Source organism: Microcebus murinus, chromosome 3, assembly GCF_040939455.1.
Source record: "Microcebus murinus isolate Inina chromosome 3, M.murinus_Inina_mat1.0, whole genome shotgun sequence".
Classification (NCBI taxonomy): domain Eukaryota; kingdom Metazoa; phylum Chordata; class Mammalia; order Primates; family Cheirogaleidae; genus Microcebus; species Microcebus murinus.
Genome location: NC_134106.1, coordinates 52,645,022 through 52,659,761, shown reverse-complemented (window position 1 = coordinate 52,659,761; position 14,740 = coordinate 52,645,022). Strand labels below are relative to the sequence as shown.

The following is a 14,740-nucleotide window of genomic DNA, read 5'->3' as shown; positions in this document are numbered from 1 at the left end:
TATAAATGGTCAACTATTTACTTGACCTTCTGTATCTGTTTTGAGGCAGTGTGGATTAGTAACACTTCTTAGATACCTCAGTAGTCTTTCCCTATCCAGATAGGACTCAAAATACTGCTTAGTAGCTGTGTGACTATGTAAAAGTCATTTAACCTCTGTGCCTCAATTTATAAAATGACAAGGATAAAATCTGTCTTAATTCCTCCACAGGATTATGAAAAATAATTGTGCATATGTATATATTTTACTGTAAGCTGTTGAACAAATTATATATATTACTGTTGAAATAGTGTAGCATATAGAAGAGAAAACAGGATTTAGAATCAGAAAACTTGGGTTAAGGTCTTATTCTGTCATTTACTAGCTGTGTAACTCTTTAGGCAAATCACTTACAGTCTCTGAGCCTTAATTTTTTTAGATTTAAAAATTGGGATGATGATAAAAGTTTCCTTATAGGATTTTTGTGAGGAGTAAGTAGATAAAAGATAAGGGAAAAGATTTTACAAAATGTAAAGTACTGATCATTTAGTTATATCTTAATATGATTTCTTTAGTGTGTTAGCTGTGTCATGGATCTTTAGGAATAAAATTTTATTCTCTTTTACAGTAATTTCAGGCATAAACTTCAAACTTGTAGGTACACATAAAAAAAAAATGTATTGGGGTCAGAAGTTGCCCCTGACATTAAAAAAAACAACACTGAATCCATTTTGCACAAAACTATTTGGAAGTTTCAGTGTGTTGAATCTATCACCCAGGATAAATTTGGGAGTTTTATGCAAAACTATGATACTGTCCCTTGATTATTACCTGATTATTCTTTTTCTTTTTAAGAATTATTTATTTTTAAAAAATGTCAAATCCACAGAAAAGTTAAAGGACAATATAATGAACACTGAATACCTCTCAACTAGATTCACCAGTTGTTAAATTGTGCCACATTCTTGCTGCTCTCTCTCCCTTTCTCCACTAACCATGTGCTTCTCTTTTGCCAAATATACAAAAAAGTAGGCTACAGTCACCATGCAATTTAACCCCTAAATACTTTGGCATGTATCTCTAAAAACAAGGATGTTTTTATACCATATTTTAACCCCTCCTAAGAAAATTAACATTAATAATATCACACCAAAATACAGTCAGATATTTTCAACATGAACACCACATGGATGGTACTATATTTCCCACTTGATGTCAAGTGATACAAATTATACATGCATATGGTAACTGTTATTGAACTTTCTTCTCTTGAAAGGATATTAATCATAGCATATTAGGAACTTAGAGACTGTTCATACATATGTTTACTGTGCCCTAATGAGGCTGTTCAAAAACAAACAAACAAAAGCTAATAATATTTTTAAGGCCTACTCTACTCATACCCTTTTACTTTTATTCCCATAGCTAAATCTGGGTTTGTTGGGTGGTTTTTCCCAAATCAGTAGTTCTGAAACATCCAAGCTAACTCATTAGCCATTATTTTCTTTGTTAATACAGCTGTTTGAGGGTTAGTCTGACCTTAAAGATCCCCACTGTCACATACTTACAAAATCTAATTCTGTTTAAGTCAACTCATGTATGTGAATGATCCTTTGAAAAATAGGATTCCCTGAAAATTAACTTCTACAGTCTACCAAGGACATAAAAAACTACCTGCTTAAAAGGAATTTTTGTTCCTGAAATTATTCTAAAAATGTATCTTTTTTTAAGATAAAATTCACATAACATAAAATTAAACATTTAGTGGCACTTAGTGCATTCACAATGTTGTGCAACCATCACCTCTTTCTACTCCCATGACATTTTCACTACCCCAAAAGAAAATCCCATACCTGTTAGGCAGTTAGTTATTCCCTATATCTCCCTCTCCCTAGCCCTCTACTTTTTCTTTTTAATGTGATTTTTTTTAATCTATTTTAAGATATTTTTAAAATACAAAGACATATGGAGAATAACAAAATATTCATATTCTTGCTACCCAGAATTTTTTTTTTTGAGACAGAGTCTCACTCTGTTGCCCAGGCTAGAGTGCCATGGCGTTAGCCTAGCTCACAGCAACCTCAAACTCCTGGGTTCAAACAATCCTTCTGCCTCAGTCTCCTGCCCAGAATTGATTATTATTAACATTTATCATTTTCACTTGAAAAAATGTTTATCATAATAAAGAATGACATTTTATCATAATAAAAAATGTATTCCAGGCTGGGTGCGGTGGCTCATGTTTATAATCCTAGCACTCTGGGAGGCCGAGGCAGGCGGATCACTCAAGGTCAGGAGTTCGAGACCAACCTGAACAAGAGCGAGACCATGTCTCTACTAAAAATAGAGAGAAATTATCTGGACAGCTAAAAATATATAGAAAAACTTAACTGGGCGGCATGGTGGTGCATGCCTGTAGTCCCAGCTACTTGGGAGGCTAAGGCAGAAGGATTGCTTAAGCCCAGGAGTTTGAGATTGCTGTGAGCTAGCCTGACACCATGGCACTCTAGCCCAGGCAACAGAGTGAGACTCTGTCTCAAAAAAAAAAAAAAATGTATTCAAAATAAAGCTGAAGTACACCTTGACACCCCATCTCCAGCCCCATTCCCTTTTCTCCCATCTTTTAGGCAACATTTCCAGTGAATTTGGTCTGTACTCTTTTAGTCTTTCTCATTTATTATCTCTATATCTATGAAAAATATGTAGTGCCCTGTTGTAAATTTAATTTACTTATATGGTATATTGCACATATGCAGCTTGCTTTTTTCCACCTGACATTGTTACTGATTTCTCTGTGTTGGGATATGCAAATAGTCTATTTTGACTGCTGTATAGTATTCCTTCATATAAATCAACTATATTTAAATTCTCAGTTTCCCCTAGTGATAGATTTCTAAGTCATTACTTTTTTCCATTACTGCCATCCCATAGTGAAGATTCTTATACATGTCTAATGGTGTAACTGTTTCTTTAGTGCATATAGTTACAAGTGAGTCAGAGCACTTGCACATTTTCATTCTACTAGGAATTGCCAGTGGCTGTACCAAATTTACACTCTACTAGTAGTTTGTGAGAGTTTCTGTTTCCCACATCTTACCAACATTTGCTATTAGATTTCTTAATTTTTGCCAGTCTGATGGAGGATAATGGTATCTTGTTTTGATTTGCATTTTCCTAATGGATTTACCATCTCTTCATAATTTATTGGTCATTAAGGTGTTCTCATCTGTAACTTTTCTTATTCATGTTCTTTCCCATTTTTCTTTTTGATTTTTGGGGGTTTTTGTTGATTTTGAATTTTTGTATATGCTCTCATACTAATCCCTTGTTGGTTCCATAAGTTGCAAATATCTTCTTTTCTCATATCAAACAAAATTTTTCAATTTTGATCTAAAACATATTTTCTATATACTTTCCTATATTCAGTAAATAGTTATGTTTATTAAGCATAGATATTGATAATATTTGAAAATGGAGACTTATATTTGATGTTTCATTTTTAATGTGGGGACTTTGCTTTAGGATGGTTTTGTTCTTTTTTGAGCCATTACATTCACTATCAATGATTTATCATATTATCACAAGAAGCATGATAATTTAGAATCTTTTCATAGATTTTGAAACACCCTGAATTAGTTTGAGTTTCAAATGAAAAAAATGATCCTTACAAAATTCTGCCATGTGATAAAGGTTGAAACATTAAGTATATGAGTCCAGTGGTATTTATAAATTAGACTGTAGTACAAACATTAAGAGTGCTTATACCACCTTTGCCCTATGTAGTATAGCAGTCCAGAAGTTATACAGTCATTAAAATATTGAGGTTAAGTTGGATTTCCTCTTCTCTTTTACAAACTATTAAGGTCTCCTATTTGTCTCCTAAGGGCCACATCTTCCAAAATATAGATCAGAACCTATTTATTTATGCATGGAGCATTGACACTTCTGTATACCTGTGAGATATACAGACTACATAAAGTTTAAATCATATTGAGGTCATACATCTGAAAAATTATATTCACCTAGTAGGAATGATATGCAATGTTTAGGTCATAGGTAGTCTATTGGTAAAACTAAATTAGAAGCAGGAGAAATATATTCTGACTCTGTTAGAAATCAGAGGTTCCTAATCACTTAATCCAACTCTTCCTTCATACTGACCCAACTGAGAAATAAATCAGACCGGCCATAGTGATGACTTAAATGAATGAATTGCTAGGAAAACAATGACTTAAATGAATGAATTGCTAGGAAAAATTGCTAGTCCTAAATCAGACTAATGTCCACTTTGGTATTTTGTGAAGATTGAGCAAAATTTGGCATCCTGCTCTTTCTTGCCTTAATTGAAACCTATCCATCCAGCTAAAGGGGTAAATACTGGAAACTGCTGAGACCAAGAATGAGAGCCCTACCAGCACACACATCCACTCCAGGCCCCACAGGAGCAGCTAGTTTTGTTTAAGTCACTTTTAAGTCTTCACTTTTCCATTTGTAAAATGGGTTAATAATAGCTTATCAAAATAGAGTAGGACTATATATGTATGACTACCAGGATTATTATGGGATTAAGTGAAATATTATAAATGAAAGCACTTTAAAAGCTATGAGGTGCTATCTAAATGCTGTTCATTACCTGTTTTCTTTAATAGCTGTAAAGACCATTACAAATTGGCTGGTAGGCATTACAGATTTGGTGTCATGAGTTTTAGATAATTTATTTCCTCCTAAATAATCTGGATTGTGAGTGGATTAGAGAGACACTGTTTTCCTAGCAATTCATTCATTTAAGTCATCACTATGGCCAGGCTTAAGAAAGGTTGGAATAGGTAAGATTTCTTATTTTAGATGTACCCAGCTCAGTGATTTCTAAAGTAATGCTTTCCTTGTGGGAAAAGCATCCTGTTCTTCGGCTTCAGTAGAGGAGGTGCTTCAGGGATTGGACAGGTGAGGTAACAGCCTTTTTCCTAGTGAGGATAACCAACCTGTGTGCTCTGTGCCAGGTACCAAGCCATGCACTTTATATTTACTTATTTCTAACCTTAGAAGACTGTTGATTGTTAGAATATTAACTCATTGTTAGAATATTAACTCAGTTGAACAAAACTATCATTCAACATTTATTTGAAAGTGAAACTACAGTTGAACAAAGTAGTAATAGCAAATCAGCATTTATATGACATTTTTAAAAAGCCATGTTTCAATTTTTTAGGGAGTCAAAGATAAACAATTCCTATTTATTTTTAAATATTAATAGTTCAATGTCTGAAAAGTATTCTTTCCAGTATTGGCCTTAATGTAACAGCTTTGCACTCAAAAGTGTAATTCTTTTTTGACACTGTTATCAGTGTCAAATTTTATATCCAGTAGTACTTCCACACATGAATACTAGACTTCATTTAACTCCTTAGATGGCACTTAGGAAACTTGGACTTTTCTTTCCCTTGATTTACTAGTCACACACCTGTACACTCTAGTACCAACCAATCAAAAACAGTTTAATCTGTTATTTTCTCTGTATTTTAAGATAAATCAGATTTTACTGGGAAAAACTTATGAAACTAACTCCAGCATGCATTGGTTTATTCCTTTTCTAAATATTTATTGAAATATAGAGTATTAAATGGCCCAACTATATGATAGCAAGTATCCTGCTAAGAGAAATATGTTGACATTTGGTTCCTAGGAAATCTGAATTTTAAATAATACTGTAGCAGTTAGGAAAATATCCTGATTATGAGCATTGCTACTGTAATTATCTGAATAGAAAGTTTGAGATTTAAAAATAATTTTCTCTCCAATGTTTAGGTTGGTCACAGCAGATGTAGCTTTTTACACTGGAAATCTTCAAGCCTTAAAAGGCCTTAAAGATTTGGACCTAAATATGGCTGAGATCTGGGAACAGAAGAGGTGATGTCATACTGGAAAACTGGGTAGTTCATCTGACCATGGGATGTGTATGTTTATGAAGAAAATCTGGATGTGTATGATTCAAGAACTGAACCTGGAACCCAAAGTGAACTGGGGTATGGGGTAAGGGAAAAAAGAAAGTATCAGTGTTGGGAAACTGGATTCAGTGGGATCTACAAGGAATGCCATTTTGGTGCATCCTTCAGTGAGGAGTTAACTGATCAGGTGTCTATAACATTTTTCATTCTCTCTGGAAACAGACTCAGGTTTCTTTGGACCAAATCCAAAAGAACACATAGCTGTAACACAGCTGTAGTTGACTAGAATGCTCTGTATACTTTATATTAAAAAATGCTTTGCATTTCTTCCAGTGCAATGAAATTCATATGGTGTCCCACCTTATTTAATGATGGTACAATTTAAAATATTAAAATCTTAGTCAACCTCTGTAGAAAGTTTTCTCTATGAAAGTAAAGCTGTTTGAAAAATTATTTTTTTACAGATCTTTCTATAAAAAATAAACATCTTTTGATTGCTTGGATTTAGGAATTAATTTTTGTTTTGGTGACCAATGTCAAGTTTTAGGCTTTGTGTGTTACATATTTAATATTTCTACTACCACTGTATGTCAACTGGGTAAGGCCTTCCAGAACTGTCTAAATACTTGAAAGGCTGATTACAAGTAATAATTAAAGAATAAGATAGTGGCATTTATTTATGCAACTAATTTAAATACTTTTCAGAAGTGGTATACAAAAGACTACAGTTTAATATCTGTATTTTTATAAAAGTATCTATATGAAGGGTTTTTGGTGTTGGTTTTTTTTTTTTTTTTGCTTATTTTTAGCAGAGGTATGAAGATGTATTCATATATTCTGCCTACTTTTGAGTTCTCATTTCAACATTTAGATATGAAGTATGGCCCCCTTGGAATGCTTTTAAGTTACTTTCAATGTGTATACAAAGACCAGGGAGAAACATAGGCTGCTGTGTTGGGGCCAGAAATAAAGTGACAAGTAAGTTAAAGACTTTTGTAATACCTACCTTCAAAATTAGAATCAGCAGCACTCTACAAATGAAAGTGCCTGTGCCTCACCTCACACCAAGAATCTTGTCTAACCCTGTCAGAGTGCCTAATCTCGTGGTGATTATGTACAATGAAATAGTCTTATTTTGTGTTCCTCAGTTTCTTAAAAGGAAAGCTTGTTTTCTTTCCGTTATCATTACAGAGGTATGTCATTGGTTCTTAAACTGTCCAAAATAAAGCTGTAAAAAATTACCAAACTTTAAAAGGCAACTTTTTTTTAATGGTATACAGCAGCAGTCCCCAATCTTTTTGGCACCAGGGACTGGTTTCACAGAAGACTCAGGGGGCACAGGGGAGGACAGTTTGGGGATGATTCAAGCCATTACATTCATTGTGTAGTCAGACCTCTCTGCTAATGATAATCTGTATTTGCAGCTGCTCCCCAGTGCTAGCATCACCACCTCAGCCCCACCTCAGATCATCGGGCATTAGATTCTCAAAGGAGCAACCTAGATCCCCCCTTGCATGTGCAGTTTATGGTACTCCTGTGAGAATCTAATGCTACTGATGATCTGACAGGAGCGATGGAGAACAGCTGTAAATACAGATGAAGCTTTGTTGGCTGGCCCACTGCTCACCTCCTGCTGTGTGGCCTGGTTCCTAACAGGCCATGGACTGGTACCAGTCAGTGGCCCAGGGGCTGGGGACCGCTGGTATACAGTGAACTTTTAAGTTAAAGAAGCAGCCTACTCAAAACAAGTGTGGACAAATTGGAAAATGTGATTGATTCTTACAGAAAAGGCATAAATTGTCCTACTAGACCTGAATGGAAAGATTATTAATAAACATTTTTCAATGATAACAAGCTTCAAGAAATGAAGCTTCAAGGAAAGAACTTTTTATGAAGTTTACACCCCCACACCACCATACAAGAGTACAAGGATGTGAAAAGAAATGCTTCCCCTCTGTCTACTATACCCACTTTAGCTGGGAAAAGAAACGCCACTTTGTTTCAATAAATGGAGAGTCTCTGGAAAGCATGGCAGCCATCCCAGCTTTTAAATTTTTATTTATTTTTAGAAACCAGGTCTTAACTCTGTTGCCTAGGCTGGAGTGCAGTGGTACAATCATAGCTTGCGCTGCAGTCTCTACTACTGGGTTCAAGCAGTCCTCCTGCCTCAGCCTCCTACGTATCTGGGACTATAGACACCCAGCTAATTTTTTAAAAATTGTTTTAGAGACAGGGTCTTGCTCTGTTGTCCAGGCTAGTTTTGAACTCCTGGCCTCAAGCAATCCTCATGCTTCAGCCTTCCAAGTAGCTGGCTTAAGCCACTTGGCCTGGCCATCCCAGCTTTAGAATTAGATGAAAGGCACTGAATACCTTCACATTTAATTCCTATGGAAATAATGATGTGGTTAAGATTCTTAGAAATGCCAAAAACTAGACTTGCTAGGTAACTAGCCAAAATACTTAAATATTCCAAGAGCAAGTCTTCTAGTTTATACAGTAACTGTTTAACAAGAGTAAACCATTGTATTTCACCATTTCATAGTCAGCATTATAAAGTACAAGCGTACACAGTTATTGCTTCACTGCTTTATTTTCAAAATCACAAGCAATTCAAAGTGACCATCATTGAGGCTTCTGTTAAAAGATCTTCCAGCAGAGCTGCTGCCCCAGTTTTAAGATTAAACAATATTGCACTTTAAGTTGAACTAACTTTCAATATTCTCTTCAAAGAAGGAAAGTATTGCTCCATCTGTGCTTTTTTTAGATTAAAAGCATATTGCAGAAAACTCTACTTTAAAAATCAGCACTGCAGGGTACAGTAACATAGTAAAGTACCTGCCTATTTTACAATCCTAGAGAACATTTCATTGTAAGAAACTAGTTAGCCCATAATTAGTATAAAGTGTCCACAGTATTTTTTATTTCAGTGGTCCAAGATGCGAAGGTTTCCAGATACAATCTTGTTCTCTAATACTGCTCCAGGTGGGATGTCAATTCTGTCACCATGATTTGCAATGATGATAACCGTTCCCTAAATGATAGGGAAAACAAAAATTAAGAGTGTACTTGCAACTGAAATGCAATTTGATTATAATTATCAAGTTTATGTGCAACTCCTTTTCAGTGGAGCAATTATATTTATAAATGATATTAAACATGAAAAACAAACATGTTAAGGAAAACTGTAATGTGTCCTCCTATAACAATCCTAGCAGTAGTTCTAGATTCTTTGCCTCCTTGTCAGAGGGTCCCAAGAGTGGTGAGTGGACCCAATGTCACAGCATGACTGGCCCTTTTAAAAGCTTACTTTCAAGGACACCAGCATTATTCAACCCTCATAGATACATTAAAAGGTGCTTGATTTATATTTACTGATAATATCTTTCATGCCTTAAGTGAGTCTTTAGGTAGTATCAGCAATAAGCTTAATATATGTTTTTTGTTTGTTTTTTCAAGTTCTTCATTTAAGTAAGTAGCTTTAATTGGAAGGGCACATGAAATCTTATAATGGGATTTTAAAAACAATTACTTGATTAGGAAAAAGCTGTTGTATCCTTGGTTATGAGCTTTAATACCCTATTTCTTTCTTATTTCTTATGCTAGGCTGGAATGATACTCGTCAAAGTACAAACATCCTTCTACTGATGACAACAGATTCTTTTAACAGGAATAGACTATATTCAGTATAAAAGAAGTTGTCATTTTGTCTACTTTCAGTCAAATAATCATCTTTAGTGAGCTAATGTTAATAATGATCCTATTTTAAAGATTGTCTCATTTCAATAAAATAGTACCAGTTCAAATATTAATACTAATTAGTGTTTGCTTTCCATCTGAATGCTAATTACATGAAATTCCTATATATGACAGTTATGCTTAAATTTTAATTATGTTTTATATCAGTGGAACACAGTAGTAATACTAAATACTGTTGCAACCTATATTTCATGTCTGTATCCACTCATTTAAAAAAACGTATCTATCTTATAAACATCTGGTATAGACAAAGAAGTAGCCTTTAAGTAAAGGTAAACTTATGATTAGAAAATGAAACTTGTTTTGTAAAGCTATAAGAAATGGAATTTTCATCATAACAACATACCTTTAATGAAACATTCTTGCCAAATGTCACGTCTCCTGAAACTGTGAGGTGATCTAATTCAAGCATATCTGGTATACTTTCAAATCTTCTTAGATAATCTTGAACCTTGAAGAAAAGTAGAAACAAAAATTGTTTCAAAAATGAGTTCACATATAAATAGGAATTATATTAACAAGATCATTTAACTGAACTGTAAAAACATTTTATGGCTATGCCCAGGTCCTCTATGAGAAGCACATATTTATTAAACACTTACTATATGCTAGATACTGTGTAGGAGAAACCAGGAGATATGAACATTGTCCTTATAATCAAGAAATTTAAATGTAGTTGAGCAGATCAGACATTAAAAAAAAAAGAACCAACATAACCAGATGACTAGTTTACATAAGCTGGATTTATTTGGTAAAAGGAGAGATCATCATGGCTTGAGGCAGGCTAGACTGGAGCTGGGCTTTAGGGGATAGGTAGGATTCAGAAGTGGAGCACATTTTAGGAAAAGCAATAGCACAAATCATCGTTATAAGTCATCATTATCTTTGGCTCTTATTTCACTAGTCTTAAAAGCACTAGAGGTTGTCCTATATGACCTTGTTTCCTATTCTGCTGAGAAAATAGAAGCAATCAGAAAACTTCCACTGGCTTCCATCCACCATCACCACCTTGCCTTCCCTCCTAGTATCGGAATTGGACTGTTTCTATTCCTACATAAAGCCAACCTCTCCACTTATGCATTAGATCCTTTTTACGGCCTATTTAAGGATACCATTCCAGCAATTCTCCCTCTTTTGTTTTTTCCTTCTTAACTGCATCAATTCCCATCAATGTATAAACATGCTGTGAATTCTAATAAAAAAAATTCTTAAATCTTATATTCCATTCTATGGCCCCATTTCTGTTTCTCTTTAAGGCAAAACTCCTGAATGAGTTTTTTACATTCCTATCTCTGAATCCCTCTTTACCCATTCTCTTTTAAATCCATGCCAATCAGGCTCTAAAACCTCCATATTGATAAACCTAATGGTGAATTCTCATTCATCTTACTTGGATCAGTAGCAGCACTATACATATCACTCTCTCTTTCTTGAAATATTTCTTCATTTGACTTTCAGGACACACATATTCCTAGTTTTCTACCTAATTCCACATCTGTGGTCCACACCAGGTGGCACTAAACCACACCCAGGGCTAAAATAGACTTGGATGGCATAGCAGGACCTCACAGGCCAACTACAAAGGCTCCCTCTGTCACACTTCAGTAGCCTCATAACATTTTATGTGATTAAATTCTTTGGATTTCACTTATCATGCCAGGGTGGGGATTTGCTTTACAGCAGGTCGTCAAATATTGTTTTGTTCAATGTTGCTTCATGTAACATTGATGAAGGGGGAAAATAAATCAATCCCCAGCCAAGGCCACTGCCTTCATTATGGAGTCTGCGTAGGTTTTCTCCAGATACTCCGGTTTCCTCCCACATCTCAAAGATGTGTACATTAGGTTCGTTGGCATGTCTACATGGTCCCAGTCTGAATAAGTGAGGGTATGTGTGTGAGCGTGCGCTGCAAGGGGATGGTGTCCTGGTCAGGGATGGTTCCCACTCTGTGCTCTGAGCTGCTGGGATAGGTTCTGGCCATGCTTGACCCTGAACTGAAATAAGCTAGTAAATTATCTTACTTATTTTTATTCATCTTTTTAAAATGTATGTATAGCTCACATTTATTTCTATGCTTAATATCAGAAGTGATTTGGTCTTTATTTATTAGTTTGGTGATGTTTTTGTGACTAGAAATATTCCATAGGAATGTAAGTCTTGTTTATATCAATTAACATGGTAAAAATTGTTTTGTTACATGTCATTTCACTTAAAGCTGCAGTTTCCAAGAACCTACTGACAATGTAATAAGGGCACTTAACTGTACTTGCTATTCCCCTTACCTGGATCACTTTTCACCCTAAATACCCATGTGTCAGACCCACTCAACTTCTCAGTGAGGGTCTAAGACTACCCAGTGTAAAATTACACCACCACCACCCCACCCACACATTCCATGTTAGCCATCCCTGCTTTATGTGTTTCTCCGTACTATTTTCCACCACTTGGCATACCATACACATTTGATACATTTTTTTTTTTTTTTTTTGAGACAGAGTCTCACTTTTGTTGCCCTGGCTAGAGTGAGTGCCGTGGCATCAGTCTAGCTCACAGCAACCTCAATCTCCTGGGCTCAAGCAATCCTCCTGCCTTAGCCTCCCAAGTAGCTGGGACTACAGGTATGCACCACCATACCCGGCTAATTTTTTGTATATATATTTTTAGTTGGTCAGTTAATTTCTTTCTATTTTTAGTAGAGATGGGGTCTCGCTCAGGCTGGTTTCGAACTCCCGACCTTGAGCAATCCACCTGCCTCGGCCTCCCAGAGTGCTAGGATTACAGGCGTGAGTCACCGCACCCGGCCACATTTGATACATTTACTTATTATCATCCTTCCATGTAGACAAGGATTTAGTCTGTTTGTTTACTGTTAAATCCTTAGCACCCAGAATACTACCCCAGCTCATGGTAGGGGGTCAGTATTTGTTAAATCACAATTAACCTTTCCCCACTGATGAAAGTAGTATTTATTGGTCTTGGAAGAGACATTAGAAAACATGTCCCAAAATGTAAGGTATCTTTTCTATCCCCTATAACAATCATGTTTCAAATGTGAAGTACATCTTTATCTTCTATGGCCAATTTCCTTTAAAAGACAAAGATGGAGGAATACAACAGGTTGGCATTGGAGACTGTACTTATTTAGTGTCCAACTCACATGTATATCATATCTTTATAATTACATGTTTAAGGAATATGAATTCATGTGTATATCATAACATTTATAGTTTATAGTCATTTATAGTTACATACCTTTGTAAAAGAACTGCCTAATTTAACCAAGGGCACTGTAGGAAATTCTCGCTTTTCACTCATGGTCAGAGATCCTGCATTAAGGCTATAGAGGTTTGACATCACAAGCAAGAGATCTGATGTGGTTTTGACAGGCAGAAAACGGCTCCTGGGAACATTAATACCTAGAGAATTCTCAAAACTTTTAATGGCAGCCCCGACTGCAGTTTCTAATTGAATGACATTCAGGCCTCCATCCAAAGTCTGTAAGACATGGGGGGTGGGGGTGGGGGAGAGAAGAGAGGTTTTAGGCACTTACAACTTAGTTCCATGTGGCTAGTTAATATTTGGGAAGTAGTTTCAGAGATCCACTCAAGGAAACAGAATTTTGAGAACTGACATTTATCAAGCACCTACCACATGCCAAGCTCTTATACATATGTGATCTTTTTTCAGTCCTGACTTAGTAATATCATTTCCATTTTACAATAAAGAACCAAACACTCAAAACTCATGCAAGGTGCCTATGGCCAAATGACCTGAGTGTCAGAGCAACACCCAAGACTGAAGTAGGCCCTCTACTTTTTAAAAATTTATATAAGAGATGAAGTCTCACTCTGTTGCTCATACTGGAGTGCAGTGTGGCATGATCATAGCTCACTGCAGCCTCAAACTCATAGGCTCAAGCAGTCTTTCTGCCTCAGCTTCTCAAGTACCTTGGATTATAGATGTGAGCCACTGTGCCTGGCTTGGTCCTCTACTTTTGAGCCCAGTGTTCTTGCCACTAAAGTGCTCTTTGCCCAGAGTCAAATAAGGGGCACGACAGCTTGGCACACTATTCAGGTAAGTGTAGACTATTCAGGTAAGTAGACTCTGGAAGATGAGGTCAGGAACTAGAGAGGCTGAACAGGCAAAAAGGAGTGACCAATGGACCAAAAGATGGCACAGAGGGAGTGGGCACTGGGGTCTGTGTGTAGCCTATTATGATCTTAGGAACCAGGAAGCCCAATGGGCCACAACCTTGGCTTACCTTTGGATTCACAATGATTTCCATGTCAATGGCATTCTGTTCCTGCAGTCTTTTAACTGCTGCAAGAGAAATCCATAGGTTGTTTGTGTTAAATATTTTGAATTTTGATACAGACTTGAACTCATCAACGTGTGCTTTTGGCACTTGAGCAATTTCCACCAGTCTCAGTTTGCCTTCATATTGAGTGAGTGTCCCACCCTAGAAAGGCAGAAAATAGTGAGTACTTCCACATCTCACCCAATCACAACCATCCTGCACTGTTTACAGTCTATGAATTTTATAGAAAAAATATTGATGACAGAATCTCCCAGAATACAAAACAACACATGTTTGAGGGTAGAACCAAAGAAAGTAATTCAGGTCCTCTGTTGTTTTAAAACCACATACTCGCCATTTTGTCCATAATAAAAGCCCTGGGAATTCATCAGGGTTTTCCTTACTTGCCTAAAGGCATGCCACAAGAACAGCCAATCCTCTTCTTCCCCAACCACTGCATCACCAAACAGTCCTACCACCCTGCCCTGACTGGCTCTAGGACAAGGGGGAAAGAGAAGACAGATGCACAAGTGGATGATAAGTAACCCCCAAGTGGCCTCAAGCAGAGATGTTCTTGCAGCCACTAGGCTGTAGCAGTATGGGAAGAAGGGGACACTGCCAGGGACTGACCATTTTAGTATTAACACACTGCCCACTTTTCTTGCTGTGGGGTAAGTAGTAAAACCTCATGCAATGTTTTATCAAAGGCCAAGTGTCATGACTACCAAATATGCAAAGTTAAACAAATTTGTGCTTTGCACCA

At 36.3% G+C, this 14,740-nt stretch overlaps 2 protein-coding genes across 3 annotated transcripts in view; one reads left to right on the top strand and one right to left on the bottom strand.

Moving 5' to 3' along the window:
* The window catches only part of VPS54 (VPS54 subunit of GARP complex), a 116,452-nt gene extending 110,181 nt beyond the window's left edge, over positions 1 to 6,271 (top strand). Inside the window, exon 23 of the mRNA XM_020286185.2 lies at positions 5,785 to 6,271. Coding sequence (XP_020141774.1) covers positions 5,785 to 5,890 — 106 coding nt within the window. The 3' untranslated portion in view covers positions 5,891 to 6,271. The remainder of the gene's footprint in view (positions 1 to 5,784) is intronic.
* Positions 6,272 to 8,495: 2,224 nt separating this feature from the next.
* UGP2 (UDP-glucose pyrophosphorylase 2) overlaps positions 8,496 to 14,740 on the bottom strand; it is a 53,624-nt gene continuing 47,379 nt past the window's right edge. For both annotated transcript variants that reach the window (XM_012764908.2, XM_012764907.2), the window contains exons 7-10: positions 13,942 to 14,139; positions 12,933 to 13,175; positions 10,027 to 10,131; positions 8,496 to 8,955 (exon numbers count right to left, since the gene is read on the bottom strand). In XM_012764908.2, the coding sequence (XP_012620362.1) occupies positions 8,848 to 8,955; positions 10,027 to 10,131; positions 12,933 to 13,175; positions 13,942 to 14,139 (654 nt within the window). In that variant the 3' untranslated portion in view covers positions 8,496 to 8,847. The remainder of the gene's footprint in view (positions 8,956 to 10,026; positions 10,132 to 12,932; positions 13,176 to 13,941; positions 14,140 to 14,740) is intronic.